The 17,398-nt window shown below is 38.1% G+C and overlaps 1 protein-coding gene across 1 annotated transcript in view; it reads right to left on the reverse strand.

Annotated features, from left to right (window-relative positions):
- Positions 1 to 1,251: 1,251 nt before the first annotated feature.
- The window catches only part of PTAR1 (protein prenyltransferase alpha subunit repeat containing 1), a 53,824-nt gene continuing 37,677 nt past the window's right edge, over positions 1,252 to 17,398 (reverse strand). The window contains exons 6-7 of the mRNA XM_075931698.1: positions 10,593 to 10,909; positions 1,252 to 7,751 (exon numbers count right to left, since the gene is read on the reverse strand). Coding sequence (XP_075787813.1) covers positions 7,406 to 7,751; positions 10,593 to 10,909 — 663 coding nt within the window. The 3' untranslated portion in view covers positions 1,252 to 7,405. The remainder of the gene's footprint in view (positions 7,752 to 10,592; positions 10,910 to 17,398) is intronic.

A 17,398-nucleotide genomic window follows, 5' to 3' on the forward strand; every position in this document is an offset into this window, starting at 1 on the left:
GGGTAGCAGGGACTGGGTGCAAGCTGGGAATCAGTTGATTCCCAGCTCATACCCAGTCCCCACTGGCTCTTAATATATTTAAATATCAGAAGCGCAGAAGGGGGGGTACCCTGTGAGAACTGGGACAGCTGACTCCCGGCACCCTCTGTTGCACTCCAGCCTTCTTATATTTAAGGCTGGTGGCACAGCGGGGGGAGAAGGAAGGGATATTCAGCTATCCTGGCTTGCACTGGATCCCTCCTGCTGCGCTTCAGCCTTTTAAATGTATTAACAGCCTAATGGCTCTTAATACATTTAAAAGGCAGAGCTGAAGCAGGGTTAGATCCCAGGGCCAGAAGCTAACCCTGCTGCAGCTCTCCCGCTTATCAACTAATTGATAAAAAATCCATTGACAAGTCAATTAGTTGATTAAACTAAATTTAACATTCCTACTGGGCACAAAAACTTTCTCTTCTTAATTATTGTAGTGTACATGTCATGAACTTTTTACTTACAACTGACTTACTTCTGACTGTGTTCAAGGAATCTCTCTCTTTACTGACCTACAGTGCTATTCTCTTAAAGGAATTTATCTTGAGTTAAAAAGTTCTTTACATTTACTATTCTGTGGCAAACCAACAATTTACCAGCACTGTAATATTTCCATTGTCATACTATTTACACTGCTTTGTCACCATATTATTCCCAATGCCATCAACCTTACAATTTTTAATCTAATTTATCTGCACTAAACAACTTGCAAAGCATTTAAGACAATGATAGTTGTGTATCCAACAAATATGAAAGTCTGATAAAATGCAATCTTATGGGTAGAAGTTGCTTACATCAAAGAGTATTTTTAGTGATAGGACAGCTACCGTATTTTCCGGCGTATAAGACGACTTTTTATGCTAAAAAACATCTCCCAAAAATCGGGGGTCGTCTTATACGCTGGGGCTTTTCTTGCCCTGAAGGACACAGACTGCGGGACCTCGCAGTCCCGCCGCCCGTGTACTCCGGGGCGAGAAAAGCTGCTCCGCATCTCCCTGGTCTGCAGACCAGGAAGACGCGGAGCAAAGCCGCGGAGGGGCTCGGGCAGCGGGGCAGCCCAGGCGCGCCACGGCTGTCCCGCTGCCGGCATCCTCAGAGGCTTTGCTCCCGGTGTCCCTGGTCTGCTGGAGACCGTCTCCAGCAGACCAGGGACACCGGGAGCAAAGCCGGGGAGGCGGAGGGGTCCCGCGCCTCTGAGGCTTTGCTCTGGCAAAGCCTCAGAGGCGCGGGACCCCGCCACGGCTGCGGCTTTGCTCCTGGTGCCCCTGGTCTGCTGGGGACCGTCTCCAGCAGACCAGGAACACCGGGAGCAAAGCCGGGGAGGCGGAGGGGAGCTGCTGGTTGGCCTCTTAAGGAGGGGTAGTCTTATACGGCGAGTATAAGACGAAAATCTATCTTTTAACTAGAAAATTAGGGGGTCGTCTTATACGCCCAGTCGCCTTATACGCCGGAAAATACGGTATCTCTCTCTCCTAATTAAGCTAAAAAATTTTAGATTAAAGTGATGGCTTTATGAAATTATACAATGCTCATTGGTTCACATGGATACTACAATACTGACTTAAATATTTCCAGTACCATGGATTCCAATACTATCTTAACGATTCTCCAATTTTTCTATTATATTTCAACATTACCAAGCACACTGCTACAAAATGAGAACACTGCAATAAACGTAGCCAATTCACAAAGTAAAAACCTGAACAAAGGGAAATGATCACAGTAGGTGTATTTTGCCCTGTAAGAAACATTTTCTTCTGATATTTTATATCACAAATGACACTTGCAATACTAGATAATGAGACTCTATACTATAGATTTATCCATTCATAATGTGTATGTATAAGAAACCATTCTGTAGTATCTAGGTGTCAACTTTATTCACATCTTCTGTGAAATGTTAAGTCTTCCCAATAAAACCTCTCTTGCTTCATCATAATCATCTTCCACTTGAATATTCAATGTGCACAACATATAGATATGTTAGTGTTTCTTTAAAAAACAACAACATGTATTTACTAGTCTTATGAACAAGTTCCAGACAGTACACAGAAGAACGCTTGAATAAAAACTCTTCAGTCAAGAGTTCTGCTCTTTAGTCAAGCTGTAGGATACATACACTGATGAATAAAAACCTTCTGCCTCAGAAAAAGAGGTTTGATTCTAGTGTTCAGACTCAAAGCATGGTTTGGAAAATTAAAAAATATATCATGTGTCAACAAATACAAAATAGATACATTTCTCCTGGTATGCTAAAGCCTGGCTCTGTGAGGTGCTGAGTGCCTTCAATTCCCAGTCACATCGATGGGACATGACCATGGATGCACTTGGGAGGTATCCAAAAGGTATCCAGCGACTTTCAGGATCCGGCCCCTATATCACTATAGAGAAATTTAAGATTCGGAGTAAAGTTTGTGTATAGAAAGTGAGTATTGGGGACAAGTGGGAAAAAGGCTGGCCTAAAGCAAGTAAATAGCTACAGTTTTAGTTAGTGACTATGTACACAATACTATTCTAGACTAAACATTTTAAGAGCCCATTATAGATTTATTACTTATGTTTTTTAAAGCCATTGACTATACATTGTAAAAATTCACCCTAATTCACTAAAATAATCTCTGCCCTGAGAAGTAACATTACACACCAAGTAAAAGCCACAAGGAAATATCCAGTTTATAATCATTGAGCATATTAACATTTTGAAAGCATAAACTGACAAACAAAGAATTTTCTTGGAAGCACAAGTTTCTTCCAATACAACGTTCTGTCAGAGGAAGTAGTTGGTGAGGCTATGTTTTTATTTTATTTTATTTCCTCTAGATTTGTTTCTATATGGCCTTACTGAGAAAAGCTTTTGCGATTTGGGCTTAGCCTGAGATTGTGAATGAACCTGATGAATTCCACTAAAGTTAAGGGCACTATATCACAGCATTTTTGGGAGGTAGTCAAAGTATCCTTAGGTTAAATGAGGCCACCTCCCCATAGCTTCATCACATTCTTTGTTAGATGGGGAAAGAGGACTAGCAGTTCAGAAAGAACCATTCTCTGAGTACAATGGGAAAGAGAAGTAAAAACACGGTAGAGAATACAATGGTCTTCTTTTGTTACTAAGCTGCATCTTAAGAACATTTTCAAATGATATATAAAGAAGCACAACATCAAAGCTGACAAGAAAACATCAAAACAGAGGGGAACCAGTACACATGTAGCTACCATCTACCTTTGATTTCAAGATCTCTGTAGAACAGGTATTCTCAGACTGGGGGTCACGAGGTGGTTACATGGAGATTGTTAATTGTCAATTCTGGGAGGCTGAGCGCCCAGAGCCCCTGATAAATTAAATTACCACCCCCACCATTTTTAATTTATAAAAGTGGAGGGCCACAATCACAGGCTTGCTGTGTGAAAGGGTTCACCTATACAAAAAAGTTGAAAATCACAGCTGCAGAAGACTGAGTTTGCCAGCTTATTTTTTAAATAATAGTATAAAGGACCAAAAAGCTCAGTATCACTTCTGTACCTTGGAAGCTGCAATACAGGTTTATAGAGGGGATGTGGGGGCGCCTCATCCAGAAGTTTAAATAATAAAATCCCTGTAGCCCAAAATGTTTCAGTATTCCACAATTGCTGTATTTGGTTCATTTTTAAAATAAGCCTTCTTATGAGATTTGATAGCGGGGTTTGATTGAGCAGAAAAGGCCCTTTCGAGATCCTTTGAATTCTGGTTGTGAATATTATGCAGTACTGTTCAAAGACTCATTAAAATTACCTACTTCAAGGTGAAGAGTACAAAAGGACTCATACATAATATCTAAAGTAAACACAAGACACTGAAATGCTTAAGCTAATTTCAGTTAAACAGAATCACTATGCTCTTTTAACTAGTAATAAATTACTCATTCAACTGACAATTCAATTTTCTCGTATTAAAACAATGAACATATTTTAAAGACTAAGCATTCAGCCAAGCATTGTAGTCATCCATCACTACAGTCATCTTGGATGCACTGTATGTTTTGCCCTACTGACTTCACCACATAAGATGAAAAACCAATTGCTGATGCAATACTAGGCAATACTGCACTATCCATCATTTTAAAAATGTGATTGTTCATTCTGACTTGATTGAAAATACAACTAACTACTTTTGGAATTCCAAATGACATTCATTGTTCAAAGACTTCGATTCATTTCCAGTGCAAAGATGTTACTATAAGACCGAGTCAGCACATGAAAAATGTCTGCACCGATGTAAATGCCATACAATATAATAAAGGACAGAGAGTTAACAGATACTGAACCTTAAAAAGGACCCAGACAGTTTAGTGCTGGATAAAGCCTGATTTATATCTATATTGCCTTTCAAAAAAGAATCATAAAAATGAATGTTTGGTGCTGCATGTCTGCAGTCAGATGATTCATCCAGCACAACCTCCATTTAATTATGGAGTTAGAATGTTCTGACCTATGAAACAGTAAATGCCAAATACAGTGTTACTTAATACTGAGGAGATGTGCTCAGCAACTTTTATGCATCTTAATTACCAATGGTATGCATCTAAATTTTTACTACTATTTATTATGTACCTCCTTCCCCAAATTGGGACTTTAAAGAAACTAGCCAAATTAAAACTAAGTAGTCATGTCTGTGAAAGATCATGGTTACAAGTCATCATAAAACTCTAAATTTGAAGATATACAGTACTCCCAAAGAATTATATTAATCACTTCAGATAAAAGGCTAATGGGCACTGACGTCTGAAATTTTATTAAAAAGACTATTTCCTTTTCTTTTTTACCACCCCCATAGATCTTTAAGATTAAAATAATTTTTAAAAATATACTGTTTTCCCTGGCAATTCTGTTCATTTAGTTTGTTCATTTCTATCAAAATTTCTATTTTGCTTATAGATTCCCACAATGTTGAGTCTTCAATGATGCAAGGTTTGGGTAATGCAAACCTGCAGGAAAGGAGTATTTTATTTACTAATGTAATTGTTTTCTTTGAAATTTTATAGCAATTGTGGAAATCAGACTTTCACTTTCTGAAACCTATTAGGACATCTTTACAGTATGAAAATGCATATCAGGTCTTAAAATGTATTTTTGGTTTGTGTGTGTCTTCCTACACACATGCTTAATTCCCCGTGACAACAAAAGAAGTTGTACATATGTATGAAAGGACAGAATTTGACCCTACATGTTTATGATGATGGAAGGGCTGTCAAATTCAATATCAGAATATTTCTACTATACAGCTCTAGGGAGCTAATTGAGACTTCAGTCTAAAAGTCGAGTAAAAAATAATGAATTTCAACTCTTGTTCTACCACCCACTCTTGACAATCTCTCTCCCCCAAAACAAAGAACTTGCACTAGGGTACAAGCAGAAGAGGGGACTCCCTCTCTCAACTCCCTCATATAATAATTTCCTACTTCACAAGGCACAAATTATCTTCACTTTTCTCCCTCCTCCAATACCTTTATATTAAAAAAGGTAAACTTTGAACCGATAAGACACAAAATTAGGTATTTTCACACTTCTAGGCTTCCAGCAATCACCAGGAAGTACATACAATTAGAAGTATTTCTATGAACTCATTGTAGCCACTGAAGAGCTATGAGAAGAAATGCCAAGTGACAGGAGGCAGCCATCTTTGCAGAGTTAAAAATCTAAGGGGGGAGTTTAAATTTAGAGACTCTGTTGAACCTATGATGGCTGTTTCCTGAATGACCCCACTGGTTGCTCTTTTCCCAGAAGACTGTTAAATTCAACCACATTGCTAAAGCCATACAAGAGATTGGTTTTCCCCTTGACATGCACGAGAAACTCTAGTAACAGAAGATTCTTAAAGGGACTTGGGATTATAGGAATCACATGTATTTCCAGTGCCTTTCTACTGCCCATAGTACTCTGAGCAGCAAATGCAGCAGCATGACACTGAGCATATCGGGGAAGCACATGGTGCAAAGGATTGTGGCAAAGGAGCTCTCCTGAAGCTCTGGTTCCTCTCAGCTAGTTTGTTCTGTTTGCAACAATGGTAAAAGTTGCCTTAGTGCAAGGCTCGCTTTAGAGTGACACAATGCTTCTACATGAGGGATTTGTACTTGCACGACTACACAGATGCTACTGCATGGGTACAGAAGTCCCTCATATAGATTAAAGTTCTGATAAAAATGCCAGTACAAGTATTAATACATACCTGCACTGGTAGCCGAAAGGAAAATTAAGATGAAAAATAACCTAAAACTGTGTAACTTGTCCATCCAGCACACAGATGCTTGAGGGTTGGATGGGAAAAGTTTCATTGACAGAGAAAAAAAAAAGAAATTGATGCCCTGCTTAGTGGGAGGAAGCAACACACACAGGCATGGAGGGGAAGACACCACATATTTTAAACAGTATTCAGAACTGTCAGCATAACTCCTTTTTTTATCCCATCATCTAAGATACTCATATGTCCTTAAAAAGCTATAGAAAAACTAACATGTACTGTTTAGTGGGCTTTGTAGAACTCTGTAGTGTACCTAATACATTCAGAAATTTAAATAAAGTGTCTTAACTCTGGCTTATTGGAGGCAAAAAATGACAAGTATGACATAAAAGAAAGAACTCTGCCTACAAATGCCGCACATTTAACCATACTTCTTCACTACATTTGTGAAACATGGTTCATTTTCCTGCATCTACCAGTAAGTATTTGACTTGACAAGGTCAATTTTGTAGGCTTTGATATCAATCATGTACAATAGATGTGGAAGGCAAATAAAATGCCACAGACAATAAACAAAAAGCACAATTCCAGTACTGTAGAAATATGTGCCCTTACAAATAATGAAAAAGGGGAACTAAAGACAGGAAAAGTGCAGCTTGATCTTTGCTACACAGCAATTCAGAAGAGCTATGATTGAAAAAGATGACTCCACCAACTTTAAGAGTAATTACCAACATTCACTATTATAAAGAATAATTTGGAAGATGGTTCATGTTACAACAACAGATCCACCTATTAGTTTTCCAGACATTCCATTTGGGCCAAAATAATTTTAAACTTTTTTCTGTAAAGCCCTATGGTTCATAGCCATGTTAGGATTAAAAAAAGATTTAAGTAGGACAATGATATGTATGAAGTCTGACAAGTAAAAATATAAATTGTGTAAAGTTTAAGTAAAACTAAATTTGCTTAATAAAAAGGTATGCCCGATTTTTTAATAAATAAAACAAAAGATTATTATTCTGTATATGAAGTTTAGCACTGACCATAAAGAAAGGTGGGAAGTACATGGGTAGCAAACACTTGTGACCATGACATGCATTTGTGTTTGATAAGAGAATATTGCACTAAAAGAGAACCCTGAAGGTTGCAACACTTCTTTCACTGACCTAGAAAAGAAATTAGCCATTTCCTGTAGGCAGTAGCAAACCTGGCCTGTTCTACGTCTCTGCAATTTGCTAAAATGTTATCAATGAATCTGTATTCCATTTCCAAGCCAAGAGAATCCTGTGTAGGGGCACGCTTCAGGCGTTTAGTTTCTTGAGTATAGCCTTGTTTGCTTGAATCATTTAAACCGTCAACATCCATGGCTTGACTCACATGACTGACTGCTGTACTGGGGTGTGAATTATTCAAAGTTCCATCATTGCTGTCCACAGAGATCAACGGTACAGTTGTAAGAGGAAGTTTGTTGCTTAAATGGTGCTGAAGATAGAACACATGCCGTCTTCAAAGGAAGACCAGGGAGGAGAGAAAAAAGTCATATATTGAAAAAAAGCAGCTGCCACTACTAAAGGTATTAAAGTAATAGAAATTACATTTCAACATGTCCTCTGAGCAAAACTCACTACAAAAATCAGCTTATTTTGAAGAGGGATGACTCCAGTTAAATAACGAGATATGAAGCTTTTCACTTCTCTATGACTTATCTGAAGAGTAACCAAAAATCATTACCATTTAACAGACAGTACTTGACATCATCTGTCAGCTGAGTGGGTAGTGTCATTTCCTTTCCTTGCACTAAAATCACCATCAGAATTTGACATTCTGAGTGACAAGTTCAACAGACTTCAAGCACTGAGAATTCAGAATGGGTTCCTTAAGTACAAGTGGATATACATGCTTCCTTTCATTACCCAGGAAGTGTACTTTTATTGTCCATGTTGCACAAGACCCCAGGTTAAAACAGAAGACTTTGTCTCTAGGAGACTTCTGTTAATCTAGTAGGCTATGTCTACACTGGCCCCTTTTCCGAAAGGGGCATGCTAATTTTCAACTTCAGAATAGGGAAATCCGCGGGGGATTTAAATATCCCCTGCGGGATTTAAATCAAGATGTCCGCCGCTTTTTTCCGGCTTGGGGAAAAGCCGGAAAAAAGCGTCTAGACTGGCCCGATCCTCCGGAATAAAGCCCTATTCGGAGGATCTCTTATTCCTACTTTGAAGTCAGGAATAAGAAATCCTCCGGAATAGGGCTTTATTCCGGAGGATCGGGCCAGTCTAGACGCTTTTTTCCGGCTTTTCCCCAAGCCGGAAAAAAGCGGCGGACATCTTTATTTAAATCCCCCGCGGGGGATATTTAAATCCCCCGCGGATTTCCCTATTCTGAAGTTGAAAATTAGCATGCCCCTTTCGGAAAAGGGGCCAGTGTAGACGTAGCCGTATAGTCTTAAAACTGGCATTGCCTACTAATTCTCACTGAAGGTGTGCACTTGTAACCAATTGATCAGCACATGTATTGTGTGTTGCACTCCATGCCTGCCTGCCCCTCAGAGCATATGCATTTCTTATAACTTTCAACTAGGGATCACAATTCTTTGGCTCAAGCAATACCAAGTCATATTTTCAGGTCAGAGGTTCCCACCTCGGACCTTAATATCAGGATGGAGGCTGTCACAAACACAAGGATTTGATTCAGAAAAATGTTTACATGTACACAGTAAGTTTTCTCCAATACATTTTCCATATTTTCTGTACAAGATCAATGTGATGTTTTATATTAACTGATGGGGATACTAAATATTTTTTTAAAAAAACATGATTTTATTGTTCATGACAGGTGACAGATCAGTAGCAGAAGCATACCCTACGTCATACTACCAATGTGCCTCAATCCCGTCTTGTTTCATTTTGTAACTTTTTAACTCAGAAAGTGTGAAGTGCACTACAGATGAGAGGAGAAAAAAAAAAAAAACAATCAGCAAGATTTCTCACCAGCTATATTCACTTAAAATATGTCTACACTGCATACTTATTTCAAAATAAGCTATTCTGGAAGAAATACTCTGAAATAGCTCATTTCGAAATAGCACGGCTACACTACAAGGAATCCTCAACATTAGTCTGGGCAGGCTTCCCTAATGTGAATGTCCTACCTCAATTTAGAGCCCCAGGAGGCACTGGGGAGTAATTACTTTGAATGACCCTACGGAGGAGCTATTTCGAAATAGCAGTGGGAGTGTCCACAATACTGCTAATCTGAAATAGCTATTTCAGAAGAGGAGTTATTCCTCATGCAATGAGGTTTACAGAAGTCAGAATAAGGCGTCCGTTGTTTTGAATTTATTTTGAAATAATGGAACTGCTGTATAGACGCTCACATTGTTATTTTGGAATAACTGCTGTTATTCCAAGGTAACGCTGCTGTGTAGATGCACCTTAGTGTTGGAACAAGCTGAATGTTGACACTGCGAAATCCCAGAATAACCTGAATGATGACTATGTGAATTCCTGGCCCCACTGAGGTCAACATAAAAGCTCTCATGGATGTCAGTGGAGCCAAGAATTCACGCAGTGCTATGCGAACTGGCATATCACTAAATGGCAAAGAAGCCATAAGCTGTAATTTGGATTTCTTCAGTAAGTGAAAAAGTGAATGTACAAATAAGTTTGTTTCTTTTTGCTACTATTAGCCTCATCCAACCAGCACATCCAAGAAAGAGCAATTTGGATTCTACTCTCTCTTTTGAAAGATAATGGTTTACTGAATTCAAAGTACAGGACTATCAGTTACATCTGTACAAATACTCCGAAGGCAACTGTTACCTAAGGCAAAATATAGTGATGCTATGTGCGAAGACCCCTTTTGGCTATTCCAATTCCAGATTTGGTTTAGGGTTATTAGTTTAAATAAAAATACTTTCTCTAATGTAATAAACTTGATATTGATATCAATGGAAAGCAACCACAGAGTGCCACAATACTGCTGTTACAGTCCCAGATCAGAGTAGAATCAAATATGGATCCAAGAACTAAGGAAAGGGGCAATTATTCAATTACAGTTAGATTTCTGAGCCAATTTAGTGAATGTGTCTTTGACTACACTGTTTCTTTTATCTAGTCAGGCACATTTGGAGACTATGCAGATCATTTGCCTTTTATTCTTTAAATTTAAGCAGTTAATCTCCTAACATCCAGGCTTTATCCTGATAATACTGTTCTATGGAAGGATGTAGATAGCTTATTCCAACAAGGTACCAAAGTCCAATCAGAATTAAATTTGGTCTTTAAATTCAGATTTAAAGCAATTAAATCATTCAAAGGGATATTTTATTGACAAGTCCTCTTACCTGTGACACCACAGCGTTTCATGCCCAGGGAAGGTATCAATAAGATCAGTGCAGAACTCCAACTCTTCCTCTAGAAGATGGGCAAGATCTATCCTCTGATCTTCTGTACTGGCAGCTTCAAACACTTCATTTTTTTCATTCTTTGGAAGACTGGGGGTTTGCTCATTTACCAGCTGATTTTGCACCAGTATAGAATTGTTGGTCACAGTTCTGCTAATCAAGGACTTTATTAAGAACTTGCGATAGTGGAATCCACTATGGTCTGAAACATGCATGGACACCCAATGTTTAGTGGAAGAAAGTTCATCAAGGAGAATCTGAAAATAAGAATTAATAAAATTAACCAGTTCATATGAATAAAGAGTTTATAGGAAACAATATTATCCAATCCTGCCCACCAATAATCCTTCCTTTAATCTTGCCACCAATTCTGTCACCATCACCACCTCCTATGAAGAAAATAGTAAATTTAAAACAATACTAAAAATGAAAGTATCCATTTAAATAAACACTTTCCCCGAGCCATCCTATTATAGACACTTTCCAACATAGAATACTTATTCATGGGCAAGAGAAAAATGTTTAAATGAACATTGTTACCATACAAGTAATTCTGTATTTGTGGAATTAAGATTTGCTTATTTACCAACTACTACAAAAACATTTGTAGCTTTTCTACTCTCTACAAAGGAAGGAAAGACTATCTCAGAGACCTTCCTCAAAGGTGTGAAAGTAGTACCTGTGGAAGAGGTCTAGCACCAGAGTGAAATTTTATGGGGCATAAAGACAACAGACTGAGAGTTTTTAAAAAAAATGGCTAGTGAAAAGGGGGAAAAAAAAAAAAACACCCCAACAACAAACATCTAGTCTAACAGGGGAGTTGCTTCCATCTATTGGGAGAGCGGCAAGCTACTAAAAGTCTTCACAGTAGGAATGACTCCAAAAACTTCACATTCATCCTGTGTTCATCTGTTAGAACTTGAAGTATGATAAATATGCACTTTTTGGGATAGAATGAAGAAACTTAGAACAGCTAAACACTACTTAGCCTGTCAGAAACCTTACAGGAGATTTGAATGAGGTGACTGTTATAATAAAAAGTTATAGTAAAGAGTCCTTTTTATCATAAAAGAACATTGAGTTATTCAGTAAAATGAATGGCCAATAAATTTAGAACCAACAGAAGTACTATTTAATTTAGGATATAAAATCACCCTGTAGTAACAGCTACCAGGGAACATCTGAGATACTGTGGCGGGATTGAGATCAGAGGAAATCCACTGACAGATATTCAATGGGACAGAATATCAGGTGCAGGATTTCAATAATGAAAATTTGGACTCTTCAGCAGAAGCAGACTTCTCTTCACCCCTTACTCAGGAGGAAACATTCTGAAACAGATGAGAGATATGCTTACTTGCAGATCATAAAAATAGCATTTGCAATGGAAAGCCTCCTGCCATTTCAACAATGGAGTTACTTTCAAGGTCTTTCATAATATGGTAAAAAGTCTTGAGGGCCAAAATATGGGAAGTGCGCTGTTTCACAAAAAGGAAGAGACATTGTTTGAATGTTAACAGAACAATGGTTACTGATGTGCAGTAGGGCTGTTAAATTTTGATTAATCAGCTAATTGAGTAGTCACTGGAACTTCCACCGACTCCTGGATTCGTTGATGGGGGCGGGGTGGGTCGCTCGTTTTAAAAAAAGCAAAATCACACTTTATAGAAGACGCTGGTTGAATATATTTCATTTACTAAGCTACTCGTAGACTCCATCACTCTTTAAAAGGGATTTAAGCAACAAAATTTGTTCCTGGAAAGAAAACTCAACTAGTAAAATAATGTTATAAATACTAGACTACAGATTGTAATAGAAACCACATAATTAAAGTTGCCAATTAAATCAGTTATTGCAAGTAATCAATACAAAATAAACATGATTAATCACAGTTTTAATTACACATAATAGAATACCAATTTAAAAATATTTTTGGATGTTTTTCTACATTTTCAAATACATTTCAATTACAGAGTAAGAAGTAGACAGTGCTCACTTTATTTTTATTACAAATAATTGCAATGTAAAAAAAGATTAAAATATTATTTCAGTTCACCTCATACAAGTACTATAATGCAATCTCTATCATAAAAATACAATTTACAAATGTGGAATTATTAACAACTAGCTGGAGTTACCCGGCGTTGCTCGGTCCTGTTCCCGGCTGGCCGATTCACTCTCCCACGCCCCTACCCACCAGCCCTGCTTTCCTGCTGGCCGGTTCTCCTCCTCCCAATCTCCCCCGACCAGCTCTGCTTCCCATCTGCTGCCCCCGACCCCTATCCCCTGACCAGCTCTGCTTCCCACCATCTCCCCCCCCCCCCCAACCTCCCCTGGCCAGTCCCGCTGTCCCCTCTCCCTTTCCCCCGACCAGCTCTGCTTCCCACCAGCCGCCCCTCTCCCGCTCACTCTCAACTCCCCCCGCCAGCTCTGCTTCCTGGCTCCTCCCCCTTCCTCCCAGACAATTCCTCCCCTTGCCCTCGATCAAGTGTATCCGTTTTTTTTTTTAAAACTACCTGATAACCATAGCCATGGGGGGCAGGGCCATTCTGTGCTTGGGGGTGGGGCAAGTCCTGGATGGCGCTAGGGGCCACAGGCAGCAGGCACGTAACCTAGGGTGGGCAGGGCTGCCCCCGCAGCGCAGCAGGTTATTTTTTATTTTTACAGGTTGAGATCAGGCCCGAACAGGTCCAAAAGTACCTTAAAACCTTCTCCTGGAGGAAAGGTTATCCCATGGAAAGTTTGGTTGCGGTAGGTCTCATAGTGTCCAAATTATTAGAGCACAAACATATAAACATTCTCCTTTATATATTAGATTTTCATAACTACACTCAAAACCAAAACACAAAACTTTAGTACTTACAAATTCCACTCAGTCCTACGCCTTGTTCAACCAATCAACATGGCAAATTAATTTATTACATTTGCCTGTTTCTTATTTACAAACTCATCTGAAAATGACAACAGACTTTCATATGGTACTGTGATAATTTGTTTTGCAAGCTATTTACAGGCCAGATATGCTAAACATTCATATGCCCTTTCATGCTTTGACTTGTAGGCTCAAATTTTACATTGTTTTATTTTTTAGGGTAATTGAGAAAAAAAATCCAATTCTACATTTTAAGTTGCACTTTCACGATAAAGACATTGTACTACAAAACTAATGAGGTAGAAATAGTATTTTTCAATTTTTTTCAGTACAAATATTTTTAATATAAAGTGAGAAATTGGACAATTATTGTGTAACTGAAATATATTTGAAAATGTAGAAAATCATTCAAAAATTTATAATTTAAATTGGTATTCTATTATTGTTTAATAGTGCAATTAATCACAATTATTTTTAATCTCATGATTAATTGCAATTTAAAAAAAATAGCCTACAAATTTGACAGCCCTACAAATAAATGTGTTCAGTGGCTCAACTGTATAATATAAAGCAGCTAACTAGTGAACTTCCAGACTGGCTTTCAATTGAATTGTAAGAAATATCTAAAATACTGTAATTGTGGCAGCGTCAGGAATAGAAACCACAACTCCAGACTCCCTGTCCTGTGATTTAGCCACAAAACTACCTCCGCCTCCAGCAGATGTTATCTATAGTTCTAAAGATTTTTGCTAAAAACATGTGCAATCTCAAAAACTGATTAAGAAAACACAACTTTTTAAGCAATTTGTGCCTGTGTTGAGCAGATTGTATTTGACTGATTTTATGAGCTTTTTTATCTTTCATTAAAAGTCTTATCTGAAGTTCCTCATGCCACCTGACACTTACCTAGAAAACCCACTGCCTCTATGAACATCTTAGGCTCCACAACAGTTACTATTTAACTCAAGCGCTAATGAAGGTTAAACAATCTATTTTGTTACCACCCAATTGTCTACAAAAGCCCAAGATTATGTTTAGTCTCATCACCAAATAAGACTACTGTGTTTAAGGATATAAAAAGCTGAATGTATCCTCTACTATCCACCACAAAGAGGAGTTATTCCTCAGCTAACCAAATGTGAGAAGGTATCTGTAGCTCCTTGACTGACTAGTTCTGATGGGGAAGCTTTCTTTTTTATCTTCTATGGTAAGACAAATAGGTGGTATTTCCATTCTGCTCCAAATAAAGAATTCATACAACAGATGTGAAGTGAATTTATCCCCATCTGAGCATTTGCCTCTGTTATTGTAAACACTACTGCCACCAGATAAATTTTAGCTTAAGCTTTCTCCTGTGTTTGGTTATTCTGAGAACCTATTCCTCAGAATTCCTCTATTCTTGGTTCCTTATGCCCCAGAGATAAACCAACCTTTTTAATATCCTAGGTTGACACTAGTAATACTCACCTGACCAGATGTTAGAGCCAGCAAAAAGAATTCTGCATTTCAGGATTCTATACCAAACAAATTAGTCAGCAAGCGAAAGTCCTGCATAGAGAATGCCACCCTATTACAATGGCTTTTTTTTTTAATTAGGTCAATTCACCACAAAGCCAGTCCACACAATCTAAATCACACATCTTCTGTAGGATTGAGCCATTTGAGTAACCATCTCTTATAGTGAGCCATGTGTGCAAAAGCATTTAATCCTGCACACAGATAACATTTGCAGCCTACAGTTGGGTTATTGGGTAAGCTCTAAGATATTTTTTTTTTTAATAAAATGAGATTTTTAGGATGAAAGACTTTTTTTAGTTTTAGTGAATGAGTCTGAAGTCGTGGTTGTAATTTTAAGATGTCAACTAAATTTAGGGCCAAACTCTATTTGGAGATATTTCTTATACCATTCCTAGAATAAAGTATATTAGAATGAGCTTCAAAATATTCTAGATTTTAAAATTTAAAAATTCCAACAGCTATCTAGAACAGTTTACAGCAGGGCTACTCAATCTTTGAAGCCCCAGGGGCCACAATGATACTCACAGCACATGCCGAGGGACACAACTTAAGTGTGGTTGCGTACACATGCAAACATAAATGCAAATAGCTTCTTTCACACTGATGGGCATGAATACAAAGATTAAGGCAAGACTACACAATACCCAGGCCCCATTTAAGTCAGTTCTGCTGATATTAATAAAATGCAATATTCACCCAATATTCACCCATATGACAGCGCTTTTAATGAGCAATGACAGTCTAGGAATTTAACTATTAAAATGTATATCAACAGAACACCATTATATTGATTACTTTTTTTTGTTTGTTTTGGCTCCCACCAGCAGGCCGCAAACAAATAGGCTGCGGGCCGCATGTTGACCATGGGGCACGTGATGAGCAGCCCTGGTTTACAGTATTATAAATGTCCGTAATAGTAATTTTGGGGTAAATTTTTAAAGGCATTTCAACTTGGATGCAAAACTGCAGTTGCTTGTAGTTGTGGGAGTAAAAAGACAATATGAAGAATTCCGAAGGCCTAATTTTTGGTCACAATCAGGCAGGTTTACATTTTAATATTATAACTGGTATTCACATTGAACTACACACATTCAACTGACCGAAGGTACAAAATTAGAGAGAAAAAACGCTACAATTATGGTCCTTAAGATTTTTGAAAAAAAAAAAACAAAAAAAAACCACCTCATTTCTCCCTTTCCTCATTTGTCTTGTCTTTTCATTAATTTTTTAACTATTCACGCACAAATATACCAAATGTAAAATGTCTTTTTTATAATTCTGTGTATTTATATTCCCTAGATTATGTCTTGAGACTCCAATCCTCCTTTGTTTCCCCTGGAAGTTGAACAACCTTCCTGGTTCCCACAGACACTCTAATGCAGCATGGCAATGATGCTTTTGAAGTGCTGAACCAGCAATTGTTGCAAAGGATTCTAGGATCAGCATAAAAGTCTTTCCTACGGATCAAAAGGAGACCAGTAGGGAAACTGGGATGGCTGCCAAGATGAATGGAAGGCAAAAGGACTAGGGAGTTTCCAAACAAATTTAAAACAAAAAAAAGTTAAAGAACAAGCTAAGTGTGTGACTTGAATTTCCTTCATGGATATAATTATTTGTGAATTGCCATTGCTCAATGCAATTCACATAGCTGCAAACAACTTCTAAATCCAAAGAGAGCTATGTTTCAAGCTACAGTCTTCCTCTTTACCTATTTTGATAGTCTATAGTTATGGGACTCGCAGTGGCAAAAGCCCTTGAGATAATGCCCAAACAACTGCTACCAATTAAATAGGAGAATGGCTGTGTTCCACTTAACTGCATGGAAATAGAAAATATAAATACACACAAAATAATACAGTCATCAAGGGCTTTTGTCTGAGAGTACAGAATTCCTGATGAATAAATTCCTCAGAATTCCATAGTTTTGAATTTTGCACACCCACCTTTTATTTGGGAGTTAGATGGGAGAGTTGCTGGACTGTCTGACTACCTCACACTTGTCAAGTGATTACGGAATATGTACAGTTCTTTAAAAATGTGCTCAGGTGATAATCTAAAACAGGAAAAAGTATAAGCAAAAACGATCTCCCAAGGTGTGAGTGATAGGCCCAGAACAGATTTTGTGGTTCTACAGAGTCAGCACTCTTCTCTTAAAAAAAAAAAAAAAAAAAAAACACCCAGATGGGGTGAGAGTAGTGAAAGAATGCAGAGTCAGGAACAGCTGCTATGGAATGTCAGCGCATTAGCAAAACAAAAGCACAGAACTCACCTCACAGCTGAGAAATCACAAGGTAAAAGTAATTAGAAATTTGTGCTTATTTTAGATCATGTCAAGTGTCAGCAGCTTCACCTTCCT

This window comes from Pelodiscus sinensis, chromosome 6 (assembly GCF_049634645.1).
Source record: "Pelodiscus sinensis isolate JC-2024 chromosome 6, ASM4963464v1, whole genome shotgun sequence".
Lineage (NCBI taxonomy): Eukaryota > Metazoa > Chordata > Testudines > Trionychidae > Pelodiscus > Pelodiscus sinensis.